The sequence below is a fragment of the Amaranthus tricolor genome, chromosome 1 (assembly GCF_026212465.1).
Source record: "Amaranthus tricolor cultivar Red isolate AtriRed21 chromosome 1, ASM2621246v1, whole genome shotgun sequence".
NCBI classification, from domain to species: domain Eukaryota; kingdom Viridiplantae; phylum Streptophyta; class Magnoliopsida; order Caryophyllales; family Amaranthaceae; genus Amaranthus; species Amaranthus tricolor.
Genome location: NC_080047.1, coordinates 44,874,189 through 44,894,188, shown reverse-complemented (window position 1 = coordinate 44,894,188; position 20,000 = coordinate 44,874,189). Strand labels below are relative to the sequence as shown.

Sequence of the window (20,000 nt, the reverse complement as noted above, 5' to 3'; positions counted from 1 at the left end):
CTTGATACAATAAGCAAACTATGTAGTTGGTGACGATAAAAATGACATGTTTTTGGCTTAATGAAAGTAAAACTCACTTGCGTTATTGTCGTGGGTGAAAGTTTTATAAGTATGTATGCCTACCTGTTGGGTATATCAGTATATGTATGCAAATCCATCCATACCCGATATGGTTGAGAGAGTAAAACCGTGATGAATTCATAATAAAATAATTATATTTGTCTCATATATGCACTCAAATGTTCATGTTTAATATGAGACAGCTTAATGACAACGGTGGAAAAAATCGTTTGTAGACAAATACCAACAAATAATTTTACCAAGCATTTCTATTAATAACTGGTCTAACTGCTAACATAAAGTTAATGGTACCAACATTTCAAATAAATCAGCCCTATACCATCCAAAAAAATTCATCAAACGCGTACGCTGTTGATTGAGGAATGTACTTTTTTATCAAAATGAACATAAAATGAAGAAAATTATGGCGTGATAAAAAAAAGGCAACTCATTTCTTTATGTGTCTCGTTTGATTTTGTATATTATTTATGCCATTAATTTAAATTTTAAACATCTTATTATACATAAATAAAGTATAAAAAATTTCATATTAACAATCTTTACATTGCAAATGAGATATCAATAATATAATTTGACAACACTTAAATATTAAAAAATAATAAGGCACAAAAATAGTTAAATTATTTATAATTCATATAAATCATATTGCTAGAATTTGTTTGTTGGAGGAAAATGATAGAAGCAAAAGTATTTATCTGAAAATTAAGTTTTGTCTGTATTGAAGTAAGTATCACTTTTCAGACTAATATGTTGGGTTGCATTATTGCCTAGTTCTTATTTTTTCTTAGTCTACCCGATATTTTTTACCTTATGGCTCGCTTAGCTTGAAATAATTTGTGAAAAAAATAAGATGATTGTCAAACTTAAAAGATGAATAAAAAAGAAGATGATTGCTCTCATTTGGAGGAAAGTTTCCACCACCCTCTCCTAAGGTAAATTTATATCCCAATAGGTGGGAATTAATTGTTATTTTATTCATTTTTCATTACTTTCTAACGAATTCTTCCACTTCTCTAATAATCCAATTCATTCAATCTTCTATCTAACTAACTTTGTTTTTCTATTTTTAACTTTTATTTACCCCTTAAATATTAACATTCAAAAGACCCCTCAAAACAAAAAAATATGTTGGTAGTTTAATAAGCATATTATTATTTTTCTTGCTCACAAATTCTTGTATGAAACTCTCATAGATGTTTCTTATATATTAGTTTAATAGTTTAACTTCTTGTTTTGAGATAATTTTACCAAAAGACGATTTATAATAACTTTTACGTACTTTCTTCATTCTACTATACTTGCTATATTTTATTTTATTACGCAATTTAATGCATTATTTTAATCATTTATATTTAAATTACGTATTTGACATTTAAAAGATTGTATTTTTTAAAATTTCAGTGATAAATATGGGTGCACGAATCACGATGCTTGATGTTGGACGGATGGTGGGAGTATTGTTAAAATGTGAAAGAAGTCAAAGCAGCAGAATTTTCTAAATTGCGGAGTATGAGTGTATGACTTCACCCATTACGCTATTTTTTCCTACATTTACTCATTTACTCCTATTTAGTCGATCCATTATCCAATGATCAAATTACCAACTGATCAATTTGTCTACTTGACTTAAAAAAAAAAAAAAAAAAAAAAACAGAGGAAAACAGAGAGTGATTCAAGCACAAAAATGGCAGCAACAATCAAAAGGATCAAATTGGGTACTCAAGGTTTAGAAGTTTCTGCTCAAGGTCTAGGATGTATGGGAATGTCTGCTTTTTATGGCCCTCCTAAATCTGAGGAGCAAATGATCCCACTTATTCATCATGCTATTAATTCTGGTATCACTTTTCTTGATACTTCAGACATGTATGGACCTCATACCAATGAAATTCTTCTTGGAAAGGTAATTTACTTATTACCCATCTCAAATTTTGATGTTTCATATTTCTTATTTACTTTTCCTATCTAAAGTTTTAATCTTCATTTTTTTAGGGTTTATGTTAATTTTCTTCAAAGAAAGAAAATAGACAAAGAATGCACAGAGAATAAAGTAAATGAATCAATTCTATTCCATAAATCTTAAAAACAGAGAGTATAAGGCCCCTTTATATAGGGAGTACAGGAGCAAGAACCAATAATCAGTTTGTTACAAACTGTAACTAACTATATAACAATTAACTACGGTAAACTATAAAAAGACTTAACCTTGATTTACTAACTAACTAACAACACAATTTATAAAAGGCACGTGCTTGTGTCCTACTCTTCTGAAGTTATTGTTGCACTTGCTGTTGATAGGGGCTAACTGTAGACTAGTATGTTGAGCTGCTGACTGTGGGATGATCATGTCCTTGGTTTGCTGACTTGTAGTATGAGCATTTTCCTTCTATACTTAACATTTTATGCTTATTTTTGATGATGTTTTGTGGGTAGTTATTGAATTTTACAGGTTTGATTGATTTGTCAATTATGTGCAACAAATTCAATTGCTTTTTGGGTTTTAGGAGTCTACAATTGTCATTGAAATTGGGACTTTTTTCTTGGTAGTATTGAAATTAAAATATGATAGATTTAGGGATAAAACTAAGTGATTACATTACTAATATTGTGATAATTAAATTAATTTATAAGACAATTTAATTTATAAATATTAGAAATTACTATAACCAACTAAAAATAAGGGAGCAAAATCTTACTATTTAAATCACTCACTATAAAGTAAAGTAACCTAACTTAACTTTGAAATAACCCCAACATATAGAACTTTGGGTTTGTTATCTTGTGATACATCTGGCTGAATTTGCCACTCATTATATGGGTCCTAATGATAAGGGTATGGTTTTCCATTCTTTCCCTCCTTGGACCGATCATAGCTTGTATGAGCCGGATATATTGAGTATGGTAATTATGATTATGATGACGATGATCATGAAGTGTCAGGGAACCAATTCAACCAAAAGCTTAAACCGATGGTTGAGGCCCCATGATGTGTTATATTCTCTAACACGCACACTCACATAAGAGCCCTTTGGACTAGAAGTGTGGATGCAACACAAGCCCTTCTCATACCTGGTGCTAAATATTCCATTTTAAATGAAGGGTGGTTGAGTTTCGAACCCGTGACCTCTTATTACACTGGCTCTAATACCATGTCAAGAAACCAATTCAACCAAAAGCTTAAACTAATGGTTGAGGCCCAGGATATGTTATATTCTCAAACATGAACAATCTGAGTTTTGATGATCTGATTGAGCAGGCCTTGAGAGGGTGGAGGGAGAAAGTTGAATTAGCTACCAAATTTGGTGTCAAATATATCAATGGAAAAGGATCAATTCATGGTGATCCTGCATATGTAAGGGCTGCTTGTGTGGGAAGCTTGAAACGACTCGATATTTACTGCATTGATCTCTATTATCAACACCGCCCTGATACTAAAGTTCCCATCGAAGTCACGGTGTGTCCATTTGCTCGCTTTTTCTCTTTCGATAATGAGATTTAATTTGATTCATGCTCTTTGTTGTCACTAACAAAAATAAGGTTGCGTAAATCTGACCCTATAAATCCCCTTAGATAGGGTCATTTAACGTCAATGGGGTAATAGATGTAAAGCAATAGAAGTGCAACACTAGTTCATATTCCTAATCTCCTTTAATAAATTGAAATGTTACCTTAGATGGGAGAACTAAAGAATCTTGTGGAGGAGGGTAAAATAAAGTACATAGGTCTATCTGAAGCATCGGCTTCAACTATCAGAAGAGCACACGCAGTTCACCCCATATCAGTAGTCCAGTTGGAATGGTCCTTATGGACAAGAGATGTGGAGACAGACATAATTCCTACCTGCAGGTGAGATGTCAAAACATGGGAACTTGGGATTGTGTCAATTTCGGGTCAAGTGTTTTGGGTCGGATCAAAATCGAATTTTGTATTCACATTGATTTTTACATTATTTTAAATTAATTTTGAATTCGGGTCAAGTCGGGTTCAATTTGGAGGTCGGTCGGGTAAAAATCGGATCATCGAGTCTGTTTTGAACACCTTTACTCATGAGAGTTCTGACTTGGTTCTTTCTTCATGTAGGGAACTTGGGATTGGGATTGTGGCATACAGTCCTCTAGGAAGAGGTTTTCTCTCTACAGGGCCCAAGATAACAGAGAATTTTTCAGAGGCTGACTACCGTCAGGTCTGTTCATATTCACCATTCTCATACATACACCTCAATAAATTATTCACATTATGCTGTATATGATCCAATTTTGCTCTCACATTGTTGTGGGATGTAGACTTGTCAAATATGTTCGGTTTGAAATTGACCGAAATCCGATTGGAAATAAGTGGGTCATAACCCGGATATTTTTACCTGTAACCCAAAAATATCAGAAAAAGCAGGGTCCAACCCAATTGTTTGACTCGTTTTCCTACTTTAATCTTTTTTTTCAATTCCAAGTTATCATTTTTTAGTCGGAAAGCACTATTTTTCTTGTCAATTTATTTATTTACTATTTTGACTCAATATTTCTTTGTTGATGCCTCTAATCGGTATATTCATCCGCCCCTCAGCTCATTTCTATATGGTCAATTCTGGTAGTTCCCCTGATACTGCAAACTATTGAACATTTCGATCATTTTATTCTTGTACCCGCCCAGTGAAACATAGTTCTCTAATTTGTTCGTCTTTTGAATTCGCGATTAACTCAAAATGGTACAAAAATAGGCTAAAACTAACCATAATTCGTTTTTTTCGATTCGCAATTTGCGAGTTAATTAGAAAATCATGTGACACTGTGCCCGCCTTCCAATCCCTGCTTGTTCACTTCCTACTCGGGTTGAAACATTGAAGAGCTCTTGTTTCATACCCCATGTGATTTGTCCTTTGGATTGGTTTTGGATAGGCAGATTGTGATCACAAATAATGTTGGTTAGGATATTTCTGTTATGGTCAGATTTAGATGGAACTAGACTGTACGTTCTTATAGTCTTTTGTTGTCTTATAAGCTTTGTTAACCACATTATTACCTTCTTGGTTTAGTAATAATATGTATTGAGCCTTTTGATCTTTATCTTCATTAACAACAACTTGTGCATTTTCCTCCCGGCCAGAATTTGCCAAGGTTTAAGCCGGAAAATGTTGAGCATAACAAACAGATATTTGAGCGAGTGAGTGAAATCGCAGCCAGAAAAGGATGCACCCCCGCGCAGTTAGCCCTTGCATGGGTCCATCACCAGGGAGATGATGTATGTCCTATTCCCGGAACTACTAAGATTGAGAATCTAAACCAGAACATTGGAGCCTTATCTGTAAAGCTAACTCCCCAAGATATGACTGAGTTAGAATCCCTTGCATCAGAACAAAGTGTTAAGGGTGATCGATACGGAGGTCTTTCTCCTACCTGGATGGACTCAGAAACCCCACCTTTGTCCTCATGGAAACGGCCTCAATGAAATTGTTATCTGCTTTCTCAAATTTATACAAGAGTTCAACATAGAACTACTTTAGTTTTTGTTATGAACTCCTAGTTAGCTTCAATAAACCATTTACTATACTATTTGAATGAGGTACTTTGTCAATTAAGTGCCTCCCATTTAGGTTTACTCGGTTGTACTTTTTAGCAAACTCTTCCTAAATTTGAGATTATTCATGATTAATTAAAAGTTGAAATTATGATAAAAATGTGTGTTGGATTTTTCTGAACAATTTTTGCAAGAATTAAAAACAAACCTTTCCTTCCCAATATTAGGTCCAAAAAAATGATCACGTTAGGACTGAAAAATATAATCTAAGAGCAACCGTAGAATATATTACATGTGATAACCTTAAATTTTCCGCTTTTTCACGTGGTGGACAAATATTTTCTTTAATCCACGTGGTGACCTTAACCTTCCTATTTTTCCACGTGGTAGACAAAGGGGAAGTTTTTTGTTTAACTTTACATTATTTTTACCCAACGTAATGATTTTTTTTTTATCAAAAAACAAACGTTGTGATCACCCTAATTAACCGCATATTTCGAAATTCAATCGAAATAAGTACTTAATTTAACCAATAACTTAACATTTTATTTCTACCACATGAAAAAGTTGAAAGCTCAAGGTCACAACGCGAATTTAAAAAAAATATTTTTGTGGAAAACCCAAAAACTTAGGATTACGACATGAAATTTCCCTTAAAAAATCTATCAAAATTGAGAATCATATGTTGACTTATTGATTACATGCTTTCATTTCCGCTCATGTGATACATGTTCGATTCTCGATACCTTCAACACCATCAATTCTCCGCTGAAAAAGTCTTATATAAACTGCGTGAACAAATCATAAAAGTATTAAAATAATAAGTATTTTAATTTAGCAAGTAATATAATAAAGTATAATTATTAAAAAATACTTGTTATTATTAAATTGATTTACGCTAAAATAGTATATGGACCAATCGCGATAACCCTTTTAATTAAGGTATCAATTCGTAGAAAGAACGAAATTTACGAGTGTCAAGGTTGTAATACTTGTATATAAAAGACGTTGCCAATGCTTAATATGCCGGCTTTCACAAATATTATTCATTCGCGCGGGTTATTCTTTCTAAGTTCACTGCAATGGCTATCAATCCTCCCACTCGACATTCTCTAGACTTTAGTTTGATTACTTAATCCTTAATCTTTAAAATCATTAAAATTTCAGTTAAATAACTAACTTATTCTTAACATTACTTTTCTGTGTTTGATTTCCAGAACGTCCGGAAGAAAAGCCTCATCCATACAAAAAAAAGGGTCCCACTGTATCAGGTGAGTTACAATTTAATCTCGAAAGAACCCAGGGTGACAATACCATCTATGTTCGAATCGACATGCCAGGAGTTCCAGAAGGTTCTATTATCATTTTTAAGGATTCTGTAGGGAAAGCGGTCCGATTCAGGGGAATAGCCCCGGTTTTATGGCCCCGGTTTGAATCTTGTACTAGAACTTACGTTGGTTGTGTTGGTTTTGATGAGGATATTGATGTTAAGGTTTTGGATATTGATGACTCCATTGTTAATGGTTGTTTTACCATGTTCGTGTCCCCTTTCTATCTTTGTACCTTAAGTTGTCATGAATATCAAGAATATGTTGATTGTGAGCGTGATCATGATCATAATAATCATCATCATGATGATCAGACAGGTAACATTCTTTTTTTTTTTTTTTTTTTTTGATTCTTGGAGTTTTATTTAATTATAATTAATTAAAGATTTTCAAGATAGTAATATATATATATGGCAAGTTTAATTTATTGTTTTTGAATTTTTGTAGTTGAAGCTGTTGAAGGGCTGGAGCATATTTACACTACTTTCATTGAACATGATCCTCGAGATCCTTCTAGTAAGATTTTGTTGTAGTTCTACTTTCACAATTAATTCCATGTTTTGATCACTATTTCTTAATAATATAAATTTATAAAATGTCATGACTCGAGTAATTTAATTAGATACCCTATTGATTTATTGCATTGAATTGTGTGTAGCACAACAAATGAGGGTAATTTTATAGTTACTGACTTTTGAATATGTACAATCCCTGCTTATTCCCAATTACACACAAAAACTTCGACTGACACCGTCAATTTGGGCCAGTTCAGTTCGCAAGTATAACAGTATTTTATTTTTTTTGGTATTTATTAATTTTGACCTTAAAAGTATCAATTTTGAAAATTGATACTTTTAAGGTCAATATTAATATCTTTAAGATTAAAATTGAAAAATGCCCAGAAAATGAAAAAAATGCCCAGGTTGTCACGCGCGCAAATTGGACTGACCCAAATTGACAGTCTCATTATGATGTTTCAAGACTAGCTGTTATTCATAAAAAAGTATACTCCCTCCTATTTACCCAATATATCCCATTTGACTTTTTACCATTTTTAGGTGATCAAATGGGACAATATATAAAAGAAAAAAAATAGTGTTTTTAAAATTTGATAGGGTAAAGTGGGGTTAGTAAGTGTAAAGGTATGAAAAAGTTAAGTGTAGTAAAGGTAAATTGGTAAAGTTAATACACCAAAAATAAAAATGAAACATTTAGGGTGACTTGACCCAATAAGAAAATGAGACAATTATCATAAAAAATTTTTAAATTATCATGAAAATTTTCAAACTTAATTAAATAGTTTATACTGCGTATGACTTAAAGTCAACCACTATAAAATGACAATTAGGGATGGACTAGAAATTTTTAACTCCAACCACTACAGAATGACAATCAGGGACGGACCAGAAATTTTAAAGCACGATTAAACTAAAAAATTTTAATATGTATTTTAAAGCACAGTTAAACCAAAATGTTTATAAATATGTATTTTAAAGCATAATTAAGCACTGAACATATATATATATATATATATATGTTTGCGTGATGTTGCAAGAAATTCCCTTGTCGCTGAATGGTCTCTAGTGTTGAAATACACAATTTGCTCCAAGAGATCGTGGGTTTGATCCAATGCAACTTTTTAATTTTTTTTAAAGGGTTTACACCTTAATAGGTCTGCGCCCTGATTACAATCGAAATGTATCTAAATACCTAATTGTTTATGTTGAAATTGACGTCTTGTATAGGGATAAAACTGAGGGGAGGGAGGCATGAACACATCAATAAATATTTGGCAAGAGGGCTGAAAGGAGCGTATGAAGACAAGATTATTAAGGTTGACAATGTGGACTACTTGTATGTACGAGTCGATGTTCCAACGGTTAGCTGGAGGAGGTGCCTTATCAAAGAGATCGAAAACAAGACATTCATATTTATGGCAAATAATGTTGGAAAAGAGTTGTCCGATGGTATTGAAAGAGACTCGTCTGATGATCGTACAAGATGTTACATGGGTTCGTTGTTTGTGAATTGCAAATGTTGCCTGTACGAGATAGTTCTACATGATTTTAGAGACGGTGTTATAAGGTTCTTGGCTCGTAGGATTTCCAAAGTCAAAGGTAGTACTATTCCATCGACGAATGTTCATTATTGTGATCGTCCTTTGACAATTGGTGAACCGCCCAAGCCCAAGTCTATTCGAGGTCTTAGAGTGCGGAAATAATGTGAATGATGATCCTCAATGATGATCAGTATGTAGAGTTCATCAAGTAGGAAGTGTTTGGATTTGTTAGACAAATGAAAGTAAAATGATATATTAAATAGCATGACTTACTATGCTAAGCACATTGTTTGATGCGTAAGTCATATTGTTTGGACATAAAAAATGCTATGGTCATAGTCCCATATTATGTTCTATGGTCTATATTACTCTATTTAGAATTACAATCATATTACAAAAACACGGTTGCATCACCATATCGCGACCGTATTATAAAGGTTTTGAGTTTATCGCGACCGAAATATAGCCAACATTGACCATGAAATCATTCATATTGATCGTGAAATCTGTTTCATGAACATTATCGCGACAATGATTGAAACTATATTTTTGCATTATGGTTACAATTATAAGCCAAGGGCAAAGCTAGAGTTTTGAAAATGCTGGAGCAAATAGTAAATATATAATTAGCTAAATAATATTTCTTCTGATCAAATATTCCATTTATCTTTTTTGACATTACTTACAATCATTCTTAGTTTGTATTTATTTTTAAATTTTAAGTTTAAATATAGTTTAGTATTATTTTATTTAATTCGTTTTAATGTAAATTTTAATAATTTTAACTTTTTATGATTTTAACCAAATTCAATTAGAAAATTTAAAATTAAAATAGTACATCGGTAAATATACAAAACTAAATGGTCCATTCAATTAAAATAGGAGAAAATATTATAAAAACTGTTATTAATTCAAAAGGAGTGCAACAAGATATAATAATAGGTAATAACTTGTATAACACTTCCAAACGTAGAACTTCAAAATGATTTCTAATAATATTTTGACCACAAAACTTTATGTAATACCAGAAAACTTGTACCTCCTGCGTTCTGATGCTTTTTGCGTTTGGAATATTTCATCTTTAAGAAGATAGAATTGTTTGCGAAAAAAATTTTACCACTTTTTTTATAGTTTTATATGATATTATTATGAACTTTTTAAAAATGGGTTAAAGTGGGTCAAGTTTAAACCGATTTTAATCCGCCTTGGCGCGTTTCAAATTTATAAACATGATCCACGAAAATTTGAATAAAATAAGATGTTTTAACAACTTAAATCCAAAAATAAGCTTCGTGAAAACTTAATTCCCAAAATAAGCGTCCGTACATCTAAACCTAGCCTTGAAGTAGATCGCTATTACTAACAGCGACTTAAAAAAAATAATTATAATATATATATATATATATATATATATATATATATATATATATATATATATATATATATATATATATATATATATATATATATATATATATATATATATATATATATATATATATATATATATATATATATATATATATATAAAGTCGCTGTTAGTAACAGCGACTTAATGCGTTTTAAGTTTCCAGTTCTCAGTTACTTCCTCTTTCCAACCTACTTCCTCCGTTTTGTTTTAGTCGCTACATTTACATGGGCACGGGAATTAAGAAAAGTGATTGACCTACACTGTAGCTGATTGTTTACTTTATAGAGTATAGTATTTTATTATTGTTAATTGAAAAAGAAAAAAGGAAAAATAAGTTGTTAGGTTACTTTATAGAGTATAGTATAGTATTTTATTATAGAGTATAGAGTATAGAGTAGGATAAAAATATGGGTAGATAGAAATTTAAATGATTGCGTTATTACTAAAAACAGAAATGTAGCAACTAATATGAATTTGCCAAAAATAGAAAATGTACCGAGTATTATGGAACGGAGGAAGTACGAGATTAAGGAGTTGACCAATTAACCTTAAAGTCGTTGTTACTAACAACGACTTAAGGAGTTGACTGGTCAACTCCCTAAATCGCTGTTAGTAACAGCGACTTATGGCTTTTATTTTTTTTTATTGTCTTTCGCTGTTAGTAACAGCGATTTACTCCAAGGCTAGGTTTGGATGTACGGACGCTTATTTTGGAAATTAAGTTTTCACGAAACTTATTTTTGGAATTAAGTTGTTAAATAATCTTATTTTATTCAAATTTTCCATGATCCAACCCGCCCCAGCCCGTTTCAAATTTACAAACATGACCCATCCCACCTCGATCTATTTAAATTTTGACCCTACCCAGTCTGTTGAATACATATGGTAAAAATAGACCGTTGTAATCTCATAGGGCCAAAAAGACTTGGCAAGTAGAAGTGAAAATATAACAAACGGATATCGTTGAGATTTGCATTATATAAACTAGAAGTATATATGATAAAGATTTTATACAAGTAAAGGCCATTACAGACTCTCATAACCTTTAAAAATCAGCTACAAGACAAGAACTTACCAGTTGCTTCCCAAGGAGCATGTTCAATGGAAGTAGTGCAATTACTTAGATGGGGATCAATACATTGTAAAACATCAACTGCAACAACTAGAGGTTAAAAATAATTAGTTTACCATTATTATATCTTTAAAATCTTTTATAATATTTAATCGAAATATAATACACTAGTTGTACAAATAATGTCAAAATCTTTAATATTAATCTTAAGAAAACCCAAAACGTTTACCATTATTATAAGAATCAAGTAGGATAAATTCAAACCCAAAGTAAAAATCAAAACATATTGTAAGATATTAATCATGTATTCGATAAATTTAATCACGATAATATATACTTTCATTATTTTTTAAAGTTGTATTTTTATATATTTGATTCATATTAATAAATTCATACATTGCACGAGTTTCTATATTAATTTTATCTATTTTTACAACAATATAATCATTACAAGCAATTTGTTATTTAAAATGACTCTGACTTTTTGAACCCACTTAATATAATACCGGTGTTTGGCAAACGATTTATAGCTGGTCGTTGATAACGAATTACAATATGACGTATTAAACAGCTTGATATTAATTCACAAACCACACACAATGTGAAAACTTTTCCTAGCTATTCCTAATCCTTTCGCACAATGAGACCCCGAATAGAACAAGTTTCGGGAGGTTCACAAAAATGAATGTTCGTCGATGGGATAGTACTGCCGGCGACTCTATCATCGATTTTACGAGCTAAGAATCGTATAACACCATCTCTAAAATCGTATCGAACGAGCTCGTACAGACAACAATTGCACTTAGCAGCCAACAAACCCATGAAACTTCGTAGTCGCCCATCGCAGCGGGAGTCGTAAACAACCGCATCAGCATTAAATACAAGACATCTATTTGCAATCTCTTTGATAACGCACTGCTGAACCGTTGGAACATCCACTCGCACATACACATACAACTCATTACCAATCTTAATGATTTTGTCTTCGTATACTCCTTTCACCCCACTTATCTGAAATGGATTCAAGTCCACTTGCTTTCCTCCCTTCAGTTTTATCCCTGTATAAGCAGAGGTAAAGTTAGGATTTTTAATCAAAGGGGTCAAATAGTGAATATATTAGCTAATATATTATTTACTATAAAAAAACGAGTTAAGTTATAAAAAATTTTAAAATTATATAGACCGAAGTAAACTTAAATCATAACAAAAATTATATTCAACAAATAAAGTTGAAGTGTTTTGACTCTATTATTGGCCAAGTGAGTTTCCAAAAAGGTACTATGAAAATTAAGATAACAAAAATATAAACTCGCACACTGCAAAAGTTGAATGTAAAATTATGAAAAATAAAAAGTAATAATATTATAATATAAATTTATTCGTTAGTAAGGGGGGCCAAATAGTCAATATACTAGCTAGTAGCTAGTATATTATTTACTATATATAGTTAAATTATGAAATATTTAAAATTATATAGACTAAAATGAACTTGTACCGTAACAAATATTATATATTCAACAAATAGAGTTGAAGTTTTTCCAAAATTATCCCTTTTGAAAAAAAATCAAGTGTTTTTGACTTTATTATTTGCCTAGTAATAAAGTCTCCAAAATAAGTACTATTAAAATAAGATAGCAAAAATATAAACTCGCACACCACAAAAGTTGAATGTAAAATTATAAAAGATAAAAAGTAATAATATTATAATGTAAATTTTTAGTTAGTAAGGGGGGCTAAAGCTAAAAACACAAAGAATCACATTTTCGGCGCAAGGGGGGCCTCTTCCAAACCCCATGTAGCTCGACGCTGTGTACAACCCATACAGGATGAGTTAGTAATATTTGGTACTAAGGGCCGGCTTTATAAGGGGTCAAGAAGGGCTTGTGCTCAAGTCCAATTAAAAATATTAGAAAATAATACTTTAATATTTAATACAATTATATTAAATATTTATGATCTCACAGAAGTAGAGATTTTTTATTCTATAAAGTAACATATGGTAAACATTTCATACAAGTAAATGCAAAATCTAATAATTTTAAAATTTTAATCTCAAATGGGTAGAGACTTATACTTAATACATTTATTATTGTTAAATGAAATAGAGTAAATTTATTAATTTTTATTCAAATTAAAATATAATATAATTAATTGGTTGTAACTAGAAATTTTGACTCATCTAAAACAACGAGACCTAAAAATAAAAAGTAGTTAAATATGACTATAATTGAAACAAACTGTTTAATTTTTAATAGGGGCTAAATTTTGGTAATTTTGTTAATTTGTCGGAGAATATATCATTTATAATTGTGAAAGTAAAATACCTATGTTTATCATTTAACCCAAATTTGTAAATTTATTAAGCTGAAATAAGTTTTTTAATTATGCAGTAGAATTACCACAAGAACGTACCAGTTGCTTCCTCAGGAGCATGTTCAATGAACGTAGTGCAATTACGTAGACGCTCAAAACCTTCTAAAACTTGATCAGCTGAAACAAAAAGTCACGTATAATAAATTTACCATCAATATCTTCAAAAATTTTAATAATCTTCAATCCAAATATAATAAACACTAATCTTACCAATAATGTCAAAATCTTTAATCTTTAAAAAAATCAAAAAGATAATATGTAATCAAATCAAATTGTTAAGATAATATTTATGTAGATAGATATACGAAAACCAACATTAGACTAATTTTGTAGTAGCTAGCTAGTTGGCTTTTAAAATCAATAATCTAAACTGTTTATTATTCTAAAATAAAATCTTATAGCCATTTGATTTATTAAACTATGATTATAATGCGAAAAACACAAACAAAAAAGCAAATGACTTCGTTCTTATTTAATTTATTTTTTGACATAAATTATCATAAAAATATCAAACTTATTAATACTCAAGTTTTTTTTATCTTATTTAATTAAATGTATTATATTGACTGGCTTTAAAACCCGCCAATACAGAATTATCTTGATAGTAAACAAAATTAACTTGATGACCTGAATGTACACTACTAAACGTACAAATCGCATTCGAGTCAAGAATAAACCAATAATTAACTCAAATCTAGATGTCATAATACTCTCCCCTATTCAACGTATGTGTCTCATTTTCTTTTTTAGTTAAATCAACTTAAATGCCATATTCTATTTTTGGTTGTTAATTTTACCAATTTATCTTTAAAAAACTCACCTTAAATCACACCTTTATCCTTAGTAATCTCACTTTACCCCTCAAAATTTAAAAAGGCTATCATTTCTCTCTTACCCGTATATCTCATTTGATTTTCTTAAAATTTGTGCAAAGTCAAATAGGACGCATATGGTGAACAATAAAGAGTAGAGGTGTTCAATGGGCCTAGGATACAAAGGCCCATTAATAACCCGAGTCGTTATTGACCCATTAAAATATAACCCAATCTTCGACCCGTTGAACACCTCTGGTAGAGGATATATAATTTTAACAACATTAAACCAATTTATAAAATCAAACAATCTTTAATTAAAATAACTTAAACCAAGAATCAAGAATGATTTAAAAGGAATGAACCTAACCTGGATCATCATCATCATGATCAAATCGTTGATCATCATTTTTAGTATCAAGAAAACAGAGTTGAGCCACACAGGGAGTGAACCACATACGAAAACAACCATTCACAATTCCAAAACCAATTTTAATTTGATCAGGATCTTTATCAAAGAGAACATAACCTGCGTAAAATCTATCAGAAGCTTCGCAATTAGACCATAATATAGGGGCTCTTCCTTGGAAACTTATCATTTTACGTTGACTGTTCTTGAAAACTCTAACGGAACCTTCTGGAACTCCTGGCATGTCTACGCGAACGTAATATACAGTTTCCTTCGAACCTTCGAATACGTTGAATATATGACTATATTCATACGCTGCTATTAGACCGTCTTTTTGGTACGGATGATATTCTTCTGGTTCTTCATCTAAAGATACAAAATTAATCAAAATAAATTGGAGAAATATATCAAATTTAATGACATTATATATATAAATGATAAAGTGTTATACCAGAGGAAGAAGCGGAACAAGGATTGTGAGGAATATAAGGCGGATGATCCATTGACGAGATGGGGACAAGAAGATAATTACGAAAATAAAGACAATGACTGATCTTATTATGTATAGAGAGAGAGGGAACTACAACATCAATATAGTCATTACAAACAATGGCGGATTTAGAATTCAAACCAGCAGCCGATAAAAATTGACACAAATATAATATTTTCATTTCAACCTTATAAAATTATAATTTACTATAATTTATTTTTGGACTAGTTTTTATATGTAATTTGCAGCATAGTTAGTTCAGTGAGAACACAACATATTAATTTCATTGTTGGTTTTTAGTTTGATTCTCGGTACCTCCTTCTAAACTTTTAGTTTTTTAGAAAAATTAAAGTGCCCTCATTTGCAAGCACGTGAGCCAGCTGAACCCGCTTATATGTAATCAAACTGATACTCGTAGGGTGCAACGAAAGCATCACCACTTTTGGCTTTAAATCCTTTTATTAAATTTTGCTCATTCTATTTTTGGTAATGATCTTTAATAATTTTCTGTGTTTACATTCAACTAATCTATACATTTTCTGTGACGGATCCAACTGGGTACTCGAATAGACACTTGACAACACTTAATATGAAGTTAGTTGAGTTGGTAGATTGTTGTTTATCTTAATTAACCACGAGGTTTTGTTTTCGAATACTAGCATTAGCAATTATTGAAGATATAAAATATTATTTGTGGGGAGGTGTACCTTAAATATGTGTGTTCTTCTTTGTGTGTGTATTTTAACTATTGTTTTCATTACTCCTTATTGTACACTCTTATTGTGTTCTTCATCAAAAGAGTTCCTAATACCTTTCACAACACTTACAAGCCCATGAAATTTGTTTGATTCATTTGAAGACAATTAATTTGAATATAAAAATTTACAACAATAAACTTAGAAATTATTGCAATCAATTTGACTTCTTGAGAAAATTACACATTGTATAACACATTAAAATTACTTCATCTCACATGCTTTTATAAAGATACACTCATACTCCTTCGTCTCATTAAAATCGCAATATAATGTAAATTAAAATAAGAACCACTATCACATGATTCACTAATCTCCTTGCGAATTGCGAATAAAAAAAAGCGCTTGTGGTCAGTTTTGGGTTATTTTAGTGTGATTTTAAGCGAATCGTGAATTCAGAAAGCGATTTAACTGACGAATTATGTTACACCGGTAAGAACTTTATAAATTCAAAAGAAGACAACATATGTGTGCCTATTTCTTCCAAGAAGACAACGGGGGAGTGTCTGAGTTCTCCCAAGAATAAGTAGGGTTCCATGCTCTATGACCCTTAACTTTATCAGCTGATGCATAAGACTCAAGTTCAGCCATTTCTTGAGGAGTAAGTTTGACTGATAAGGCTGCAATATTTTGGTTTAGATTGTTTAGCTTGCTTGTTCCTGGAATTGGGCATACGTCATTTCCTTGATGATGAACCCATGCTAGAGCTAGTTGTGATGTGGTGCACCCTTTTCTTCCAGCCATTTCACTCACTCTTTCATATATTTGTTTGTTATGCTCCATGTTTTCTGCTTGGAATCTTGGCAGATTCTGCAAGAGGTTTTATTAGTATCAAAATTTAATAAGATCGACATAGGATATGTTTGGTAATAGCTATTGGTCAAAAATGTTGACACGTTGAGGGGTGGAAAGTGTTAGTTGACTTGCTAAATTGTTTAAGATGCATGTAGGTGTTGATTCGAATCAACGGGTCGATTTCGGGTTAGTTCAAAATCGAATTTTTTGTCTATATTGATTTTTACATTATTTTGAATTCATATTGAAGTCGGGTTAAGTCGAATTCAGTTTTAAAGTTGGATAAATATCATCAGGTCTAATTTATACGCCTCTAAATGGTTGTAATGAAGATATTTGATAAAATTTAATACCTAATTATTTGTTGTATAACCGAGAAAAAATGGGTCAAAAAGTCTAGAGACTATGTAAGAAGTTCTCGTTGTAGCTTTTTGGTTATCACTGAGTAAAGATATTCAAAACTAAAATTCTGACAAGGTGAAAGCATGACATTGTTTGACTGCAATGTTGATATTGTAAAATATAACCGGTTCATGAAAACTTTTGGGCCCTAATTGTCTTAGAAAAGTTGGGTCCCGCCCCAATTTAATTTGTACATTAATGGTCCGTTTGGTAGATGGTAATAAATGGTGGTAATGGGAATGAAAAATTAGTGTAATTTTGATTGAAAAATCTATTGGTTACCTTGATGGTCATGCTTGTCCAACTTCATTCATCTTATTTTCTTCATGAAATTCATTCCAATGCATTACCATTGGGAGAGGTGGTATTAGGTGGTAATGGAAAATTGTAAACAAAAAAACTTTTTTGTGATCAAAATTTCATTACCATGGTAATGATATGAAACTTTTGATGAAATTTTACACTATAAATCATTCCCATTATCACTATTTAATACCACAAACCAAACGGGCCATAGATGCTTAAATGTGGTAAAAGTTTAGCAGCGAGTTTCTTGAGAGACTGTTTTTTTGAGAGACGTCTCTCAAGCCCAATCCATTAAAGCTTAATAAACTAAGAAATGATGATGGGCTTACCAAATTAAAAATGGTCTCTCAAAAAAATCGTCTCTCACAAATATTTGTAAAAGTTTAGAATACTCATAACATTTTTTTAAAAAAAAAAAAACACATTTTTGGACAATATATAAAGAACAAAGTTTACCTCTCGATGATCACCTTCAAAGGATTCTACCATCGTAGGCCCCATTGCAAAGAATCCACGACCTAAAGGGCTATATGGAACAATCCCAATTCCAAGTTCTCTGTTCATAGCATTTTTTCGAATAGTTTATGATTAGCATTTTTTCGAATATATATATATATATATATATATATATATATATATATATATATATATATATATATATATATATGCGCAATCTTTTTATCCTATAAAATTTGTTTGAGTATATAACATATCCTAATACCTCAACTATAAACTTAAATTAGTGGTTGAGTTGGTTTCTTAGCATATGGCATTAGTGGCCGAATCACAAACTCCCCACAAATTCAAGTCGAATATTTCACACTAAATTAATATGAGAAGGGTTTGTTGCATTCACATTTCTAGCTCAAGAGCTCTCGTGTGACGACCAAGGAAATAGGGCGGTTGTTTGAAAAAAAGGCGAAGTAATTTGGAGTAACTTTAATAAGTCTAGATGAGTTTGTATAAGCCCTATTCAAAGTTACTTATTTAGTAGATCATTCTCACGTTCTAATAAATCAAATTGAAGTAAATAGAACATAATTCATGGTCGCGAGTTTTTAAAGCAAAGTTTCTAATTTGAAAAAAACACTTTCGCGGGTCACGACTTTTTTCAGTGGTCGAGAGTTCACGGGTCGTGAAGATTTTCACTGGTCGCGAGTTTCATGCTGGTTTTTGCAATATTTAATTTATTCGGTTTTGTTAGTTATGCAATAGCTACCTACGGTTAATATCGTTATCTTAACTGAATAATTGGGATGCAATGATTTAATATCGATATTGATTCGTGAATCAATGTTGCGGTTCGTGAAGTGACATATTACTTCATGTTGTATGCTCTTCTATAAATATAGAAGGCATGTGTAAGTTATTTGTTACATGAGATATACATGGAATATGCATGTGATTTCTGAGTTTCTTATCCTCTCTAACACTTTACATAGAGAACTTGCAATCTTCGATAATAAATTATCGTTTCTTCCTCCACTTAATTTTTCTCATGTCGTTCTAAATTCCTTGTATCTCAAAACATATTTTCAGTATATATTCCTAAGCACTAAAGTAGAGAGGAAATGATATTTTAGGAAGAAAATCTTGCTTAGAATTTATATCAAATCACATATAAAATCTTCTTGTTACTATGTTCGATATATGGTGATTCCCGACGATGAAGTATATATTTGGTGTATGTTAAACAAAGGTTTAAACTTGTCATATATTTTGTAACCTACTAAGTTCATGTAACTTTATTTTATATGTTTGATTAATAAAATTAAAGTCACAATTACAACAATTCTAACAAGACTTACCTGCAAGTAGGCACAATTTCTTCCTCAATATCTCGTGACCACAAAGACCATTCCATTTGCACGGCAGTTATGGGATGGACAGCGTGTGCTCGCCTGATAGTCGATGCAGATGCTTCTGATAAACCAATGTATTTAATCTTTCCCTCCTCAACAAGTTTTTTAAGTTCCCCCATCTACCCATTACAAATTACAATGTATAAACACAATTAAATTGTAATTCAACTTTCTCATATTTATTCATATGATTAATTAATTCTATAAACATGAATAATTAAACTATTATACAAATAAAGTAAAAACAACTTATTTTGTAAATAGATCATGATAATTGATTGTTAATAGCTTTGTTAGTATGATCATTTTATGGATCACTATAAATTTGTAGGAGGTA

At 31.1% G+C, this 20,000-nt stretch overlaps 3 protein-coding genes across 6 annotated transcripts in view; 1 reads left to right on the top strand and 2 right to left on the bottom strand.

Moving 5' to 3' along the window:
- The first annotated feature begins 1,608 nt into the window (after window positions 1-1,608).
- Window positions 1,609-9,585, top strand: LOC130821235 (probable aldo-keto reductase 4). 4 transcript variants are annotated; one of them, XM_057686936.1, is made up of 5 exons: window positions 1,611-1,981; window positions 3,335-3,532; window positions 3,752-3,924; window positions 4,159-4,261; window positions 6,807-7,069. In XM_057686936.1, exons 1-5 carry the CDS (start codon window positions 1,766-1,768, stop codon window positions 6,969-6,971), a joined length of 855 nt encoding a protein of 284 aa, XP_057542919.1. In that variant the 5' UTR covers window positions 1,611-1,765; the 3' UTR covers window positions 6,972-7,069. The 4 variants fall into 4 exon arrangements, with proteins under 4 accessions (XP_057542925.1, XP_057542919.1, XP_057542903.1 ...); XM_057686920.1 differs by lacking the exon at window positions 6,807-7,069 and adding an exon at window positions 5,179-6,372 and having other exon boundaries at window positions 1,617-1,981; XM_057686942.1 differs by lacking the exons at window positions 3,335-3,532; window positions 6,807-7,069 and adding an exon at window positions 5,179-6,386 and having other exon boundaries at window positions 1,609-1,981.
- A 2,234-nt stretch (window positions 9,586-11,819) lies between these two features.
- LOC130813772 (uncharacterized) lies at window positions 11,820-16,243 on the bottom strand. Its single transcript, XM_057679641.1, has 4 exons — window positions 15,505-16,243; window positions 15,015-15,419; window positions 13,872-13,949; window positions 11,820-12,517 (listed from the first exon to the last, which is right to left on the bottom strand). Exons 1-4 carry the CDS (start codon window positions 15,722-15,724, stop codon window positions 12,084-12,086), a joined length of 1,137 nt encoding a protein of 378 aa, XP_057535624.1. The 5' UTR covers window positions 15,725-16,243; the 3' UTR covers window positions 11,820-12,083.
- A 128-nt stretch (window positions 16,244-16,371) lies between these two features.
- The window catches only part of LOC130813779 (auxin-induced protein PCNT115-like), a 4,842-nt gene continuing 1,213 nt past the window's right edge, over window positions 16,372-20,000 (bottom strand). Inside the window, exons 3-5 of the mRNA XM_057679655.1 lie at window positions 19,610-19,782; window positions 18,258-18,357; window positions 16,372-17,108 (exon numbers count right to left, since the gene is read on the bottom strand). Of these exons, the coding sequence (XP_057535638.1) occupies window positions 16,773-17,108; window positions 18,258-18,357; window positions 19,610-19,782 (609 nt within the window). The 3' untranslated portion in view covers window positions 16,372-16,772. The remainder of the gene's footprint in view (window positions 17,109-18,257; window positions 18,358-19,609; window positions 19,783-20,000) is intronic.

What these genes read in the sequence shown, in the direction of transcription:
- LOC130821235 (XM_057686920.1), top strand. Translation starts at nt 1,766, where the DNA reads ATGGCAGCAACAATCAAAAGGATCAAATTGGGTACTCAAGGTTTAGAA. An exon ending in GACATAATTCCTACCTGCAG is followed by an intron (nt 3,925 to 4,158) that starts GTGAGATGTCAA and finishes TTCTTCATGTAG; the next exon opens with GGAACTTGGGATTGGGATTG. An exon ending in CAGAGGCTGACTACCGTCAG is followed by an intron (nt 4,262 to 5,178) that starts GTCTGTTCATAT and finishes CCTCCCGGCCAG; the next exon opens with AATTTGCCAAGGTTTAAGCC.
- LOC130813772 (XM_057679641.1), bottom strand. Translation starts at nt 15,724, where the DNA reads ATGAAAATATTATATTTGTGTCAATTTTTATCGGCTGCTGGTTTGAAT. An exon ending in TCATGATGATGATGATCCAG is followed by an intron (nt 13,950 to 15,014) that starts GTTAGGTTCATT and finishes TTTTTGTTTCAG; the next exon opens with CTGATCAAGTTTTAGAAGGT. An exon ending in TGCTCCTGAGGAAGCAACTG is followed by an intron (nt 12,518 to 13,871) that starts GTACGTTCTTGT and finishes CTGCTTATACAG; the next exon opens with GGATAAAACTGAAGGGAGGA.